At 44.3% G+C, this 17,361-nt stretch overlaps 1 protein-coding gene across 7 annotated transcripts in view; it reads right to left on the reverse strand.

The window, feature by feature from the left end:
- Positions 1-6,412: 6,412 nt before the first annotated feature.
- FERMT2 (FERM domain containing kindlin 2) overlaps positions 6,413-17,361 on the reverse strand; it is a 119,165-nt gene continuing 108,216 nt past the window's right edge. For 5 of the 7 annotated variants that reach the window (XM_006116318.4, XM_075926218.1, XM_025181329.2 and 2 more), the window contains 6 exons: positions 16,248-16,354; positions 15,760-15,981; positions 12,409-12,429; positions 11,670-11,794; positions 10,936-11,077; positions 6,413-7,730 (listed from right to left, as the gene is read on the reverse strand). In XM_006116318.4, the coding sequence (XP_006116380.1) occupies positions 7,557-7,730; positions 10,936-11,077; positions 11,670-11,794; positions 12,409-12,429; positions 15,760-15,981; positions 16,248-16,354 (791 nt within the window). In that variant the 3' untranslated portion in view covers positions 6,413-7,556. The remainder of the gene's footprint in view (positions 7,731-10,935; positions 11,078-11,669; positions 11,795-12,408; positions 12,430-15,759; positions 15,982-16,247; positions 16,355-17,361) is intronic. The other 2 variants (XM_075926217.1, XM_075926214.1) reach the window with 1 other exon arrangement.

Here is a 17,361-nt window from a genome sequence, read left to right on the forward strand (position 1 = left end):
CATGTTAAGGCACTAAGATATGGGAGCTGGACTTTATAACTCTGATGCCCTGGAGGTTTTTCGCCTTCCTCTGTAGCATGGGGCACGGGTCCCTAGTGGGAGGATTCTCTGCATCTTGGGGTCTTTGAACCATCGTTTCAAGGACTTCAATATCTGAGATTTAGGTGAGAGGATTATTCTAGCAGTAGGTGGGTGAGATTCTGTGGCCTGCACTGTGCAGAGGGTCGGACTAGATGATCAAAATGGTCCCTTCTGACCTTAAAGTCTATGAGTCTATGATGCATTCTTCCTGGGCCAAATGGCAGGCCGAGGAGATATTAGTGCAACATCATTAGGCACTCAAGATCCCTTGCGTTATAAATCCTGTTATGCTTTGAATACATTCGTTTTACCAATGTCGTATAAGAGGATTTCACAGTTATGATTATAGTTTTGTAAACTGCGTTCTATCCTAAACAGGAAGTTTTATTTTCCCTTCCCTAGCACCGATCTTCACCCATCACACTAATAACATTGTATTTGAATTGCATTACCCCACCAATTGAAAGGCCAGAATGTAATGTTTACCCTATAACATTTTAAGCCTGGCTTGTTAAGTAGATCAATGCTTCCCCCTCGCACAAATAGAATTAGCATTGAATTTGGTGCACTTATGCCAGGGGGACTGGCCTATTGAGAATGCCTTGCAAAAAATAATTGCATCAGGAGATTGCAATCGAAGCCCGTTCTGCGAGTTGTTTTGCAGAGGGTTGAGGTCATTTAAAAAAACCCCAAAACGGAAGCCTGTACTGCAGCGGTTCTCAAACTTCACAACCCAAGGATCCCCATTTTGATTGAAAATTTTTGGCAGGCCCTTTGCTCAGCCCCAAGGCCTACCCACCCTCACTCCACCCCTTTCAACTCCCTCCCCTGAGCATACCTCCGCCTCCACCCCCACCCCCACCCCGCCCCAGTGCCTCCTGTCTGCTGCTGAACAGCTATTTCACAGCATGCAGGCGGCACTGGGAGGGAGGTGGGGGAGGTGAACCGTGGGGCTGGTGGCCCCAGACATGACTTGCAGACCCCCTGGGGCAGTGGACTGGCAAACCCAGTCACAAACTTTTGACGGGCCGGTAACATTTTATTTGCATATTCATTATACACATAACGAATGCGCAAATAAAATGTTACCGGGCCACCAAAATACATACCCCAGCCCCAGCGTTACCGCACAACAGCCGGCTTCACCTCCGGCAGCCGCCACGGCCTGACAGCCAGCGGTCCGTGGACCAGCAGTGGTTGGGAACCACTGCCTTGGAGAGCCCATTGTGAGGATGGCTGCTGCTTTATGCTGGGCTGGCAGAAGCAAAGAGTAATTTAATCCTTTCATCAGGACATTTTCTTGCCGTCAGACGCACTTCGATGGGAGGAGATGGAGGGGAAGCCTCTCGTGTCGACAGCCGGCGGCGATTTGTGGCGTGAGGACTCGCGGGCAGCCAGGCAGAGGCGACAGCTGGGGCCGGTTAGGGGGCCGGTTAAAGAACGGCCTGAAGCTGTCGTCCCTCCTCTCTCCCATTCCATTTCCGAAAGGAACGGGGGGAGGGGTGTTCCAAGCCGCCTGCCCCCATGTGGGTCCGCAAGGGCAGGGCATTGGACGCTTGGCAGCAGCGAACACCTAGTCCGGCCCACCTTCGTTGTTACGGCAACTGCTGTTTATTATTTCAATTGCAGAAGCACCTGAAGGGGTCAGGCCGCTCTGCTTTTGTGCTAAGCCTTGCACAGACAAAACAATCTCGGCCAGAGAGCTGGCAAGCAAGGATCTGGCCACAGCACAACAGCTGGTGGTGGGAGGGGTGGGAAAGATACAGTCAGAGCCAGGATGGATGCCTAGGCGTAAATTAATTGCAACAGGGGTCTGTGGAGTTGCCCATCGAAGCTCTCTGGGAAGAGGGTGTTGGGATGCTTGTAGGCAGCTGAGCGGGAAACATGTCCCTTTGTTGCTACAGCAAGTGAAATAATTGAACCTCTGCAGGGGGTGGGGGACACCGGGAAGACCGGCAGAACGGATTAACGTGCTCATTATAAAAAGCATCCAAGGACGTCCAAGGAGTGTAGCGCCCTATCCCTGTCCACGGCTTGGGGCTCGGGGAAGAAAAGCGGGAGGAAATTGACGTGAAAAGGCGACACCCCCTTTGGCAGAAAGGTGGGGGAAGGGTGCCGCTGCACCGTATCCTTATAAGAAGCAGTAGACGGAGGCTCGGAGGGAGGGGCTCACAGCTCCGATCACGTCTGGCGGAAGTAATAGTTACCAGGAAGGCCTCTGTGTAGGAGAGGTAGGCCAGAGAGCAGATAGCTAGGGGCTCAAATGGGGGGCCCTGAGCTGAAAGAGTCCCACGGTGGTCACGGCTACCTCACCTCAGGGCAGAGCCGATCAAGACCCTCAAGGAAACAACCCAACACCGGGATCCCGAAGAGGGATTTCCCTCCCAAACATGAGCGGAAAGCTGAGGTAGCCACCAGGTGGACTCTTAACGGATGAGATGGCCAGACCCTCGGGTGTGGAGTGAAGAAGGTGGCCCAGAAGCAGGGGACTTGTGGCCTGCTGGGGTGGTTTAGCCTTATTGAGGCACTACAGGGAGAACCTCCGCCATTTGGCGGGAGAAGTAGCCCTCGTCGAGGGCTTTCGGCTGCCCGTTACCACCTCCCTCACTGAATCCAAGCACTGCAGCTCAAGGTGGTTCAGCCATGGAGGTTCCACACCATGAGGTGGAGCGATGCCTGGGCGGAAGTGGCGCAGCCGGCCGAACTCCTGGGTTGACAGGTCGGGAACCAGAGGGCCTGGCTGCTGGCAGGAACAGCAGCAAGGTGCACCAGTGCTGCTGTAGCCATGCTGATGCGATGAGTTTTAGCGCCACTCTGTCCTGTCAAATTTTGAGGAGGGCCTGGGTATCAACGGTACTGGGGGAAAAGCATAAGGGGTCTTCTCCATCCATGACAGGTGGAAAGCATCCAACACGGCCCTGAAAGGAGCAAAACCTCGGGCATGATGCCAGCCCGGTGGAGCCGACCCAGACGGTGCCGAAGATCAGTACCAAGGTTTTCTCTAAGCCAGGGGTAAGCAGAAGAGCCTCCGTGGGCCGGATCCGACCCATCAATCGGGTTGATCTGGCCCGTGGAAACCCCCATTAGGACCTGGGGGCGAGGGGAGTGTGTGAAGTTTCCTCTGCCCTGGCCCCACTTAGAAGTGCCACATGCTCCTGGAAGGGCGGGGGGAGAGGAGTTTGCATGCTCACCCGCCCCCAGACTCTAATTGGCCTGGGGGTGGGGGAGCATGCGAAGTCTCCTCTCACTGCCAGGGCCATGGGTGCCTAGGAGGAGCCATTGGGGGGGGAGGGGCTTCCCCATCTATTTGAATCCTGGCCCCGCCCCTTCTATTTGAGGCCCCGCCCCTTCCGGTGGGCAAACCATTATTGCCCGCCCCTGTTCTAAGCTATGCAGCAGCACCGCGCTGCAGATGCTTAATGAGCCCCGCCCAACCAGAGGCCCAGGGCTCCACGCTTGGGGAGGGGCATTTCTTCCCCAGCGACAACAGCAGCTTCCTGCGGAGGACAGCGGACTGGCCGGGAGAGACTCGCTGCCCTGTCCTCCGCAGGGAGCTGTCGCTAAGGGAGAAATGTCTCTTTCCCAGCCAGACACCTCCGTGCGTGGAGCCCTCAGCCCTGGCTGGGTTGATTAAGAGGGACCCTTGATGGGTACCGGGGTGAACTGGCGGGGACACTTATGGCTGTGGGGTTCCCACAGTGCCGTGGTGCTGAAGATGTCTCTGGTGCCAGGACAGGTGGCAGAGCCATAGTCAGTGCGGAGGCGGAGCTGGTGCCTGAGGTGCCAGTTAAGGCGCATGTGCCAAAGCCACTAGAGCCAGAAACAAAGGTGCAAATGGCCGTCTCACCAGCGCCACTGAGGCTGGAGCCGCCCGTGCTGCAGGTGCCATCGAGGGCAGGTGCTTTGAACGAGGCCGTCGCCGTCAATTCAGTGAGGTTCCACCCAGCCTCAAACATGTCCAGCACAGAGGGAAAGTTGAAGTTCTCTTCCACTGACACCAAACGCAACGGACCTGCCCATAGGACTGTAGTCAATGGTGCTGGGGCTGAAGCACTCGGCTCTGGTAGGTTGGGCACAGTGTGGGCCAACTCTGGGGCCTCACTAGACCTCCTGAAAGAGCATCGGCTCTGGTCCGTCCTCTTCTTGCACGGCACCAGGGAATGGGACCAGTGCTGGGAGGATGAGCCCATCTTCCGTGCCAGGGAACGGTGCCAATTACGCTCTTCAGGGGGAGGTGCTGAAGTCTCATGCACCGAGGCCGCGTACCGACGGCATCGGGAGTGGCTGTCTGAGGCCTAAGCGCCAACTCCATGAGGATCCGTTTAAGCCATTGGTCCCTCTCTAATTTCAGAGGGGTCGCCGTGTTAGTCTGAATCTGCAAAGCGGCGAGGAGTCCTGTGGCACCTTAGAGACTACACTTCAGTTAGTCTCTAAGGTACCACAGGACTCCCCGTCTCTTTAATTTGCAGCTTAAAGTGCAGCATCTGCAGAGGGTTCATCTGGCAAGTGACCCCCCCTTCGGAGACACCTCGAACAGGCAGCGTGAGTATCCTCTGGGCATATGCTTGCCACGCCTTGCACACTGCTTGAAACCCTGGGTCGCTGCACGCTCCAAGAGCATGAACAGGAAGAAGAAGGATGCCCGCTAAACGAACTACTCTTCAGACAAAGAGCTAATCTACACAACAAAGAGTTGTGCCATGCTCGGGGCTGACTACTCGCGCAGCAAGAGGTGAGATGCTCCACTGACTGTCACACTGGCAGACAGAGGGAACTGAAGTGGGAGTTTGGTTGCGAGGGGTATATAGATATATGCCGCCGCAAGGAGTCACCACAGGGGGCGCCAGAGCTGACCTGGCAGGTACCACTAGGGAAAAGTCTTCGACAGTTGTGCACGTGGCGTGGCACACACAGGTTGGAAAGACATAGAACGCGCCTGCTAATACACCCCCAAATATTAGTCCTTTTTTTGCAGCTGTGCCACACGATTGAGTTGTATTTAATTTGTGATCCACGCTCACCCCCAGATCCTTCATCTTTCTAGGGCTCTTCCACTCTGGCTGCCTGTGCTTGTGGAGAGGTTGGGTATTGCACACGGTTTCCAGTTCAGCCTCTTTACTGGGGGCTGCCAGGGAGCCTGGGAGGAGGAAAGCAGCAGCAGCCACCAGAACTGGGAGTTTCGGGCAGAAGGTCTGGTATTTGCTGGGGTAGGGTGCGGTGGGTGTCTGAATAGTGTTGTAAGCCTTTGGTGGCTGTAAACATAGCAGCAGGCAGGAACTGAGAGCTCTAGCACGTCACAAACTATAATGAACACTCACAAAGCATGGATCAGCGGTTTTCAAGGATCAGTGGTGACTCTCTGAAATGCAGCAGCTCCGTCACCTCATGCAGCAATGCAACGTGTCCATGTAAGACCAGAAAAGACCACGACAGCCCAAGGGAAGTGCAGGGGGTATTTAGGGAGGTGGCACGGTGGGGTTCACACACATAACCCATTGGCTGATGCTGCAGGATCCTCAGGGTACGTCTTTGCTCCAGAGTTAACGCCGTTCTCTGCACCGGAGTCGCTCCGAACTTGAGTGTGTGGCTGCAGTGGGAAATAACACTAGAGCTGCTGTATCCACGCTGGTGCGGTACCCACCCATTTGTGATGTTAGGCCTTTTAGGGACATACCCCATGGTTGTTTGTGGAAGCTGCGACCCTGTGAATTGTTGGCCAATAAGTTGTGGGAGGACTCGTCTGTGCCTGTCACACAGGAGAACTGCAGGAAGGCACTGGAGGATCAGTGGCATTTGAATGGAGCTAGCCACCTACAGATAGGTTGCATTAGCACAACTCACCAACTCTGACTCGGGTTTTAGGCTGAATCCTATGACTGGCCAGCCAGCTCAAACTTCACTGCACCCTTGTGCACCCAGTCCTAGGGATGGGACTTGAATTAGAGACACAACTTGAGTGACCGCTGAAGCAGTGACAAGCTGATCGTGAGTGTAGCAAAGACATCCATTTCGTCTGAAAGACACCACCACGTTCTATCAGCAAAAATCCCCCCTCTCCTCCAATACCATGCTGCAGTATCTGTTCAGCAGTGGTTTGGAGAAGAAGGGTGCTACCTACCACTTCTAGTTTCTGACCCACTCAAATAACACTTGGCTTATGGGCTAGGATGGGATCAGAGCACAAGATCTGATTTCTTATTCAACTGTGAAGATATCGGCTACAGTGACAACCCGTGAAATCCTACAGGATGTGCTGGTACATTTCATAAGTATGGTCTGAAATTAAGATTACACTACACAAAGCACAGGAATGAGAAGTGGAAACAAAACCTTAAATAAAAGGGTTAGCTTTTATTTAAAATAAAATGCATTTATACATAGTCTTTAAACCACAGACTATCTGAGCACAATACTGGTTATTCCTTGGCATTGGGTGGGGCAGGAGCTCCCTTATTATTAGTGTTAATTCTGCATTGGTGCAACATACGGGGACATCTTGACCCCAGGCATTAGAGTTAATAAGGACATTGTGGCACAACAATTAAGTCAGACTTAACTTAGATAAAAATGTATTGTATGGCAATTTCCCCCCTTAAATTGCTATCCATATCTTTTAAAAGCACTATCTAGTTAATGCTGATACACTAGATCTATGCAATATTCTAGTTGGTTTGTGAGACTAGTTAAAAAAACTGTACAATTTTATAAAATTTGTGTTTTTACATAAGTTACACAAAACCTATACTTCATAGACCTTTACTTCATATTGTAATGAAAAAATTTGCATATCATAGGCAGACAGTGAATATGCTGGTGAATACTAAAAGTGTTGTAATACAATACGGTGTAAAATAAAACAAAAGGACAATATAAGTGATTATCAAAAGGAAAGCTAACAAATAGACTAACTAAAACAGACTAACAGAGGACTGTTCTTCAAGGCCCCAAAAAACTATCTTCAAAATAACATCAGGCATTTGCAATTGTTCTGATTCATGTAGTGTAAAAATAGAGATCAAAATTCTACCCAAAGAAAGGAGGATTTCAAAAAAATGAGGTCAAATTTACAGTATAAAAAAAACGAACAAAAAGAACATGCATTAAACATGATAAATAGACTTCATATAGTTTAAGCCCTGGATAGCTTTATAGTAGATGGCTTAGAGTTCTCTTTATAATTTGGTTAGCTTACGTCAGTCAAATCTGATTGTGACCTGCCTGTTGGGTCTCGTGTCTACAGACCAAAGGCAGAATTTGCTACATTATGTAGCCCACACACTGCCTCGTCATAGCAGATTAACGGAAGTGCTCATTAGTGCACATACATTAACTGGTCTGGTAATGCAAAAATTTCCATGATAAAAAAAAGATACATTTCAAGCTTACTTTATTAAGCAGCATATTTCAAATAACAGCTTTTAAAGTTAAATATTAATATGGCCATGGGGTTTCTTTCAGTATATAGTTCATCAAACTCACACCCAACCACTGGTAAGTTTGTAGAACATCTCTTCATCTAAACTTTCATTCTGATCTTTTGCTCGCGTTGACAAGAAGATGTAGCCACCAATGAATTCATGAACCACTTTGCAATCCACTTCTGTACAAATGAAGGACACCCTTACATCATCTGCAAACTCTACGGTAACCTATAGTGCAAAACACACTGGATTAGGATAAACAAGATGGTCAAAGTAAATTAAACCAACTTTCTTTACCCTGACAGAATAAATCTCCCTTGTAGCAAACAACTGTTTGAAGTTTCATATTTAATCTTCTGTGTTTATTTTCTGAAGAGAGAAAATGTTGGATAAAGGACTATTAGGGGATAGAATTCCCCCCAATCCATTTACTAGTTTCCCAAGAAGTCTATTGTGGCTCTGTTAGAAGTTTCTCATTTGAGTTTTCAGAAAAATCTGCTTTCAGTGATATATTACTTATTAACTCTTGATGCCAGTACTGAGGTTAGCCCACACCAGACAAACTCTGAGATAAGTGAAGCCAACACGTTCCTTGCAAAGCATCTGGTCTGAACATTCTGGAATACTGAGACTCAAAGAACTGGATAAAAAAATACAAACTTCCCCAAAATTAAAAAGCTACTGGAACATACTTTGAGTAGGTGTGTCAAGCAATTAAAAAACTCATGATCAATCTTGCAATTCATCATGCAGTTAAATAACAGAATACTATTTTAAGTATTTGAAAGTTTTCTACATTTTCAAATATATTGGTTTCAATTATAATGTAAAATACAGTGTACAGTGCTTGCTTTTATATTTAGTTTTATTACAAATATTTGCACTGTAAAAACAAAATAGCATTTTTCAGATCACTTAATACAAGTACTGTTGTGCAATCTCTTACAAATGTAGAATTATGCACAAAATATAATGTCATTTAAAAATAAAACAGAAAATGTAAAAAACTTGTCTTAGTGACTGGCAGAACAATAAGTTGGACTGAATGGACTTGTAGGTGCTAAAGTTTTGCCTGGTTTTGGTTTTGACTGCAGTTATGTAACAAAAAAAAATCTACATTTGTAAATTGCACTTTCACAATAAAGAGACTGTGTAACCCACACACCTAGTGAGTGTGGTGTGCTGTCCCATCTAGTGGCACTGAGACTTCTGACAGAGAGGAAGAATGAGTTTGCTTTACAGTCTCAGGGTACGTCTAGACTACATGCCTCTGTCGCCAGAGGCATGTAGATTAGGCTACCTGACATAGTAAAATGAAGCGGCGATTTAAATAATCGCCGCTTCATTTAAATTTACATGGCTGCCGCGCTGAGCCGACAAACAGCTGATCAGGGATTAGGTTTACCTGGGTGGTCGACAAATACCTTTGATGTCGCCACCCGCGCGTCCAGACTATCGCGCTGAGCCAACAAACAGCTGATCAGCTGTTTGTCGGCTCAGCGCGGCAGCCATGTAAATTTAAATGAAGCGGTGATTATTTAAATTGCCGCTTCATTTTACTATGTCGGGTAGCCTAATCTACATGCCTCTGACGACAGAGGCATGTAGTCTAGACATACCCTCAGTTGCGAGCCAGCTGGCTTTTAGCTCATGTGGTAGAGGCTCATGCATTAAGCACCAGGGGTCCCAGGTTCAGTTCCGCCTGTCAGCATTACAATTGCATGACAATACTTGAATGAAATAAACTGAAAAATACTATTTTTTTGTTTATAATTTTCTCAGTGCAAATATCTATACACAAAAATAAAGTGAGCAGTGTACACTTTGTATTTTGCGTTGTATTTGAAACGGGTACATTTGAAAAGGTAGAAAAACAGACAAAGTATTTAATAGTTTTCAATTGTTATTTTATTCTTTAACAACGTAATTAAACTGTGATTAATCAACAGCCCTAATTTTCAGTTCTCAGCCTCTAATTGTGCTTGGGTTTTCAAAGGCATGTGACCTTCAAATAATCTTCTACAGTGGGAAGTTTTATATCTGCATCGCACCTGCAAAGTGCTGGTGGGAATTTATACATTTACGAGTTAAAGCTGGCTAGAGGATCAGCTCAATATTTACCCAACAGCTAGGGATGTTAAATTTAGATGAACTGGCTAATCGAATAGTTGATGCAGTTTGCATGGACTAATCGATTAGTCGATAAAGGCGCCTCCGCCTTTGAAGTGTAGAAACGCCCCAGGGCTGTTGCTACACTTCAAAGGCAAAAGCGCTGTGGAGAGTATGGGGCCAATGGGGAACTCATGCAGTCCCCTGCTGGCTCTGTGCTCCCCGTGGCGTTTCAAAGCGGCAGACCCTGAGCTCCACATGGCACGGATGCTTTGAAATGCCACATACAGCCCGTGCCAGCTGCTGACTACCCAGCTGGCCCTGGGCTGCACATGGCGTTTCCAAGTGGCGGTACCATGTGGAGCCCCAGGTCTGGCCCCGGGCTCCATGCGGCACTGCCACTTTGAAGCACACTCTCCTCCCCTCCCCCACTTGTTGCCTCTTTCTGATAGAGGAAGCAAAGGGGGGGGGGAAGGAGAAGCGACTAGTTGTTCACATCCCTACCAACAGCATCTTATGCTGACGGCCATTAGTTGCACAAAACTCTAAGTTGGGTTGCAAATAAAAAAGTGAAGACTAAATCAACAAAACAAAACCTGGATCATTTAAACTGTATGTGGTAAGCAGAACAATATTACTCTCTTAGCCCAGAAGTTTGATTTTGCCTAGGTATCTTGGACTGCGTATTTGCACACAGACTGGAAACATCTGCTTTGTAATAAGGATCTACCTGGGGCTTAGCAAAGAAAAATTTAAAAAAAAGGGGTTACCAACTAGTTTTTAAAGATTTTCCCGGTGAAGTCAAAAGGAGACTTTTCACTGAGTGGTTCCCAAATAGTAAACACTGATTATACAAATAGAGCCAAACAACATCTTCCTAAATATAGGGTAAATAAAAAAATAAATCAGAAAACTTTATTAGATTACCAAGACACACAGCCACCCAATCTATACAATCACCAAGTCCACCTGAGGAATATGTGAGACTGTTATTTCCAATTAAGTGGTATAATCTTAATTAGATTCCTTATAGCATATGAAACCCTCTTTAAGATGTTATAAATGAATTAGCTCTCAAAAGACTGAATTGTACTAAAAAAATATTACACAAAATAGAAGTAGTTTAAACAGAAATCTTGGACTTAAATGAGAGAAAGAGAAATAGTTTATGAAACCAAGCAGTGTCCCATACAACAAAATCAGGAGAACCCCTGAGGCTGTGTGTGTTCTTATAAGTCACATGTAGTTTTTATAAAAAAGATGCCTTACAATGGACACTTGGGCAAATAAAACCATCTCCCCAGCTCTGTAGATGTGGCCTTACCATTTTTATTTCCCAGTTCACATTCCACTGTTTCATGTTGCTGAATCGCCATGTTTTAATTGCATCTCCTGTGCTTGCATCCATTCTTATCAGTCTGTTATAGGCGATTCCAATCAGCTCTTCTTTCTTGCCTCCTTGGAATCTGTGACATTTGGGTATATGAAAGGTAAAAGCTTATACCTATGCAGAAATGTTCTTTGTTCAGCTATTGAAAAGACTCATAAAACCAGCTGAACCAATGTAATTTACATTTTTCTTGCAAGTGCTGATGCAACGTATTACTTCAGAGCTATAGAGAGGATCGATAAATGCAGAAATAGCTTAAAATTCTTCTGACGATGTTTAAATAGAATTCTAAGTTTTGCATGCAAATAACTGTGTGTGAAGTCATAATTATACAAACTGGAGCATTCTACAGAAGTTATTTCTGTCTCATCTACAGTGTTCTCAACTAGGATTGTGAAGGGTTAACTGGAGGCCCGGCTTGGTCGAAACAGCCCCCGCATCTGAGCCCGCCATGGGCTGCTCCAGCTCAGCTAGGTCCGCCGTGCTGCCAGCAAAGGCTGCTCCAGGGTTAACTGGTTATACGTAGTGTTTAACTGGTTAACTTTTAAAATGGCAATTGACATTCTATTCTCAGCTATGAATCTCTCATGGTAGCTTTACATAAAAAAGACAATAATCCACATGGTCATACATGAATTTTTACCTTACTACTTAACAAAACCACTGACCTTGCAATAAAGTGTGTGATGCCAAATTCCGGTAGAGACTGCCATGCTTGAATAAATCGCATCTTGGCTTCAATTAGACTCATCTGAGCTACATTCTGATGGGCCTCCAATATCCTCGCTGTGATCTGAATGTAATTAGACAGTCTTCAGGCTACCATTGTATGCTTGAGATGGTATACTCTCTCCTCTTCCCACTCTACCCCTCCCCCCCCCAAAAAAAACAACAACCCCCTACGCACACCACCCTGCATAAAATATTAGGTCTCCCCGTTGGGAATTTTCATAGGTCAATTACACTCAGACAGATGTTCTGCAGGTTCTCAACTGCAGCGCTATGCCATACACTATCAGACACGAAATGGAGTCGCTATGTCATACACTATCAGACACGAAATGGAGTATGTCACAGAAAATAGCTGCCATTCTTGCTATGGTTAATTAAAGGATAAATATGGAACTGCTTTTACCTGAGCACCACTATACAGTTTTGGGGTATTACTTTTATATACCAGACATGAATCTAGATGCAAATGATTTGGACACCATTCAATGCACAATGAGAGAATCAACTCCTGAAATGTATATTTCTAGTATAAAGGATTCTTATGATGACAGCATAAAATCACTGGGGATCATCATTAAAACTGAAAGTTATGTTCCTCTAAGTGTTCTGTTTTTAGGACTACACTCCATGTAAAAGGATTTAAACTATTTTACATTTATTTTTACTGTCACTTACCAAATCTCTTATATAGCCTGGCTGTAGATGACAATGCGAACAAAAGAAAAGGAAGCAGAAAGAAAAAAAAAGCAATCAGAAATATGGCAACAAAGCAAAGAAAAAAGTGCAAATTATCTGCAAATTGAAGTTCAAGCAAAACACGTGCAAATTTTCTTAGGAAGGAAAAACAGCAAAAAGTGAATGCAAGCTCGAAAAAGGGAATAAGGAAACAGAACCATCCCTCATTCTACAGACATCAAAAATTAGGAATGTCTCATTCATCTAGAATGATTTACGTTTTATAGGCATTTCCAAATTCCATCAGTGGCCAAAGATAAGAATAGAGTGAAAATCCCCTCCCTCTCCCTTCTTTCAAAGTCTTTGATTGAATGAGAATCAAGTTTCCCCTGCTTTAGTGTGAGCAAAACTATTTAGAAAAACAGCAGCATCTGTTACTCCCAATATGAAGAAAATATTCTTCTTGGAGACTGCATTAAAAAAAATAAAATATGCTCAATACAGTTCAGTGACTACAAAGATTCTCGAAAGTTAAAATCACCATCTGTTTTATGCATCCTCTTTCCTGAAGATACAACTACACTAAGGACCGTACACTGTAAATGCAGCCTTCAGTTTATATTGAACTAAGTGTTTCTTAGATGTAAGACCACATAAATTCATTGCTCTAGGCAGAGTACATGCCACAAAAACAATTCACACATTACTATTTAAACACTATGGCTGTGTCTAGACTACATGCCTCTGTTGTCAGAGGCATGTAGATTAGACACATAGGCAAAGGCAAATGAAGCCGCGATTTAAATGATCGCGGCTTCATTTAAATTTACATGGCTGCCGCGCTGAGCCGACAAACAGCTGATCAGCTGTTTGTCCGCTCCGTGCGCTAGTCTGGATGCTCCCCTGCCGACATCAAAGCCCTTTGTCGGCAGCCCCGTTATTCCTCGTGGAATGAGGTTCCTCGTGGGCTGCCGACAAAGGGCTTTGATGTCAGCAGGGGAGCATCCAGACTAGCGCGCTGAGCGGACAAACAGCTGATCAGCTGTTTGTCGGCTCAGTGCGGCAGCCATGTAAATTTAAATGAAGCCGCGATTATTTAAATCGCCGCTTCATTTCCCTTTGCCAAAACAACAAATCTACATGGCTCCATCGACGGAGCCATGTAGTTTAGACGTACCCTATGAGTCTAAACAATTTGCTTTTATGTTTCTGTCTTATTACTTCCTAAAGCCACTTGCAATCCTATGATATTGCAAATGTCAATTTATAGTAAAAGCACGAATCGGTTTGCAGTGGTTCTCAACCTGTACCTTGTGGACCACATCCAACGCTACCTGAGGAGAGGATGTGACATGGGCAGCAGCTGTGTGCTTACTGAGTTAGAGATTGGTTTGTAAAACAGTCATCCATGTTGCTGTATCTATCACCACCTCCCTAAGCATACCAACTGTATCCAGCTGATACAATAACCAACATGATCAAAGACACATTAACATCTATATTGACCTATTGAGATCCCTAATCCAATAATGACACTGTATGGGTCTGTGAAGACATTTATCTTTCATGGATCAATGGATATTGTAAAATGTACATTTCAGATAAGAGTGCACTTGATGAGAAGATTCCCCCCTCCCCAAATTGCCCTCAAGTTAATATATTGCAATAGCTTGGTGTTTTTAGCTGGTAAACTACATTCCATGAATTCCCTGAGGGCAGCATATCCTCCATTCCCCCACCCCCTCCTCACATGATGCTGTGGGATAAACAGCCTTAATGCAGTCTTACACAACCTCCAGGAGACCAAGGAGGAGGAAAGTAATAAAATGCAAAGGGAGCAAAAACTGCAGAGCATTCTTGCTGCCTTTCTAAATGAAAGGCTCTCTTTATACTCAACTAATCTTTGAATGGGATTCTCTGGCTTCTCAGAATTGTTGGGCTGGTTTTTTTTACACCTCTCTGACTGCTATCTTCTACCTTCAGTGTTGCACCTATTGCTTCTCAACTAAGATATAAACACACTAGATAAATAACACAAGTTAATGTTTTCCCAGGTGTCTATTTTAGTATGTTCAAGCCTACAATGCATTATATGTTATAATCGGTTTATATGTGCACTCCTTCCCCATCCCCATGGATATAAAGGCTTATTCAGAGAACAATAAGGCTATAGAAAATGAAATTCCACTGCCAGGAAATCATACTGTGCCAATAAATAGCTACATTTTCCCACTTCTCTGCATGGCAAATCCCCTTCTGATTTCCAGAGATCAGATTCAGATGCAGTAATTTAACTACAGATTAACCATCAATATCTTGAGTTGATTAAAGCATTAGAGAGACACTGAGCAATGCTTCAGTTATTCTTTAGCCAGATATTGTGTAACGTTGTGCAACTCATGTATTTGTTTTGTGGTAGAAATAAACTGGTTTTACCAGGCAATGACTAGATATAGATTACCACTCAAAATTAAGTCATAGTTCTTTAAAAATGCTTATTTTCAATGGCTGCTATTTAAAGTATTTACAAATGTTGGAAGAGTGTAAATAAAATACATAGAGAATATATTACATCAAAGCCCGCATGGAAAACTTTGTAAATAATGGGAACCTAAATGAATCCCAAAGATTTCTTCGTGAGTTTTGTACAAGTAAACTGAACTAAAATCAATTCCTTATGATGATTTACTCTGCCACAAACACCCCATTACATTAAAATTAAGAGACACACAGAACTGACCAATGTATTAATGTGCAGATGTTCTCCTAATATGATACATGGAAAAAAAGTTTCAAAAATGTGCATAAAACTGACTCCTTCCCCATTGTTCATACGCTGAATAAAACAATTAAGATCACAGGGATGACATGCACCAAGATATTAGATCAAAACAACAAATTAGATTTACACATGATTTAAGCAGTAAGTGTGTCAAATTCTGTTAAAGTGCATACATATTTTATGTACTTAGGATGAAATCCTAACCCCACAAAAGTCACCTAGGGCTGGTCTACACTAGGACCTTAGTCCAAAATTAGCTCCTCAAGTTTGATTTTCTAAGCGATGTGTCCGCACTACCAAGCCTGTTATTCCGGAATAAGGGGCCGTGGAATTCAAACTCTGCAGCTCTGCTTTTCATGAGGAATAATGCTATTCCCGAACTTGTAAGTCACAGAACTTTGAACATGTAAAATCAAATACCCGTAAGTCGAATTTAAAATTCAAAATAATCTCTAAGTGTAGACATGGCCCTACTGACATAACAGAACGATTGTCATCAACAACACGGCCAGGATTTCATTCTCTGGGTCAAAAGCAAGATTTCTGGAAAACAAAAAAAATGCCAGTACCTGTTTGTTCTTGTACTTTTTCAGGTAGCGAGGTGAAACTAGACATTCTGGATTAATGTCAGCCGTGACTTGTTCTGGAATTAACTGTGGATCTGGATTCAAATGCTGCATCTTCAAAAATGACAGAATATTCTGAACTTCTAAGTTGTACGAACTGTCTGCCATGGTCTTGCCCTTGGAGGCTAGCCTGCAGGCTGCCATCCAGTGTGCATACTGCTTTTCCTGCGATTAAAGGGAAAGGGGCATTCAATCGGAAGGCAACTCTTTTTTCTGTTTAAACAAAGCTCTGTGGAATTTCTCAGTACAGGAATCAAACTGAAACACTACAAGAATCAAAAACCTAATCAAAGTGTGGGATATAACAACAGATCATAAGGAAAAGGAGCAAGGGCCAGTCTTGCACATTACATCCCCCCTATCAAGACATAAGGCATGGTGGAGGAGTACATTAGAGCAAAGAGAAAACACAACGCCAATCACAGACTTACATTATCACAGCGAAGCCAGATTTCATTCATACCATCCGCAACTGGAATCAGAAGTTTGATATTAAATTTCTGACCAGAGATGTTTACATCAGGAGTAACCTCGCACCCTATAATAAAAGAGCTAGTGATTAGTTTGTATGTAGATACACATGCTCTAAAAAAATGACCACTCCAGTGCACTGGTATTAAAAGTGTTCCAGTGATAGGATACAACACAACCTGATTGAAGACTGTGCACTATACTTTGTTTTTAAAGGAGGTAAATAATTAAGGAATATCAGCGGGGAAAAATATGAATGTCAGGCACAAAACCCATGTCATGCATCCAAAACCAGAGCTATCTCCCTGATTGCAAAGGGTGTGGTACTGCAGAGAAAAGACGACCACATTGCGGGATTTAGCTAGCTATTTATGTTACAATCTAAGCTACAACATTTCAGATTCTATGATGAATCATCTCCACACTGATAGAAGGAACAATGAAAAGCAAGATCTATTTTGAGGGAGAACAATAATAAAATACTACACAAGTTTCAATTATATTTGGGATTGTAAAATTTGCTCGATTCTTCGTTTCCCCTCAAACAGACCAAAATTTAAATAGTAATAGACTAGTAATTCTCCTATGGCAGCAAAACCAAATGTCAAGAGTATGTCACTAATCTAAAGCTATCATCTTGTAAAAATTATGTGAGTTCAGGGTGTACTGTTTATATCTTTAGTGGCGAGGTGGTATTTTCCCTCAAAGTTGGCTGCTGAAAAAATCTTAAAATATTTATATTAGATATTAGGCATTTTGAGAGCACCAGTTTCTTGAAAACATCCAAGCTAACGTGGGCTTCATTTCAAATTGGTCTCCAAGATTCCTTTAAAATGCAGTCAGAAGTAGCGACGTCAAAAACTCCCAAAAAGGTATTCCAAGCTACACATCCCCGTAACTATAGTCTGAGATCATTTGGCAGCCTGTCTGTTGCTTCCATGGTAAGAAATTAAATCTGTCAGTAGTTTCTGCTGCTCCATAGCCATCTGAGCTGGAATAGTTTACCTCTGAATACAAGAAAGGCCAGTAGCCTTAGGAATTTTAAATGCAACGTGCAAGTCTTGCAGAATGTGT

Source organism: Pelodiscus sinensis, chromosome 4, assembly GCF_049634645.1.
Source record: "Pelodiscus sinensis isolate JC-2024 chromosome 4, ASM4963464v1, whole genome shotgun sequence".
Lineage (NCBI taxonomy): Eukaryota > Metazoa > Chordata > Testudines > Trionychidae > Pelodiscus > Pelodiscus sinensis.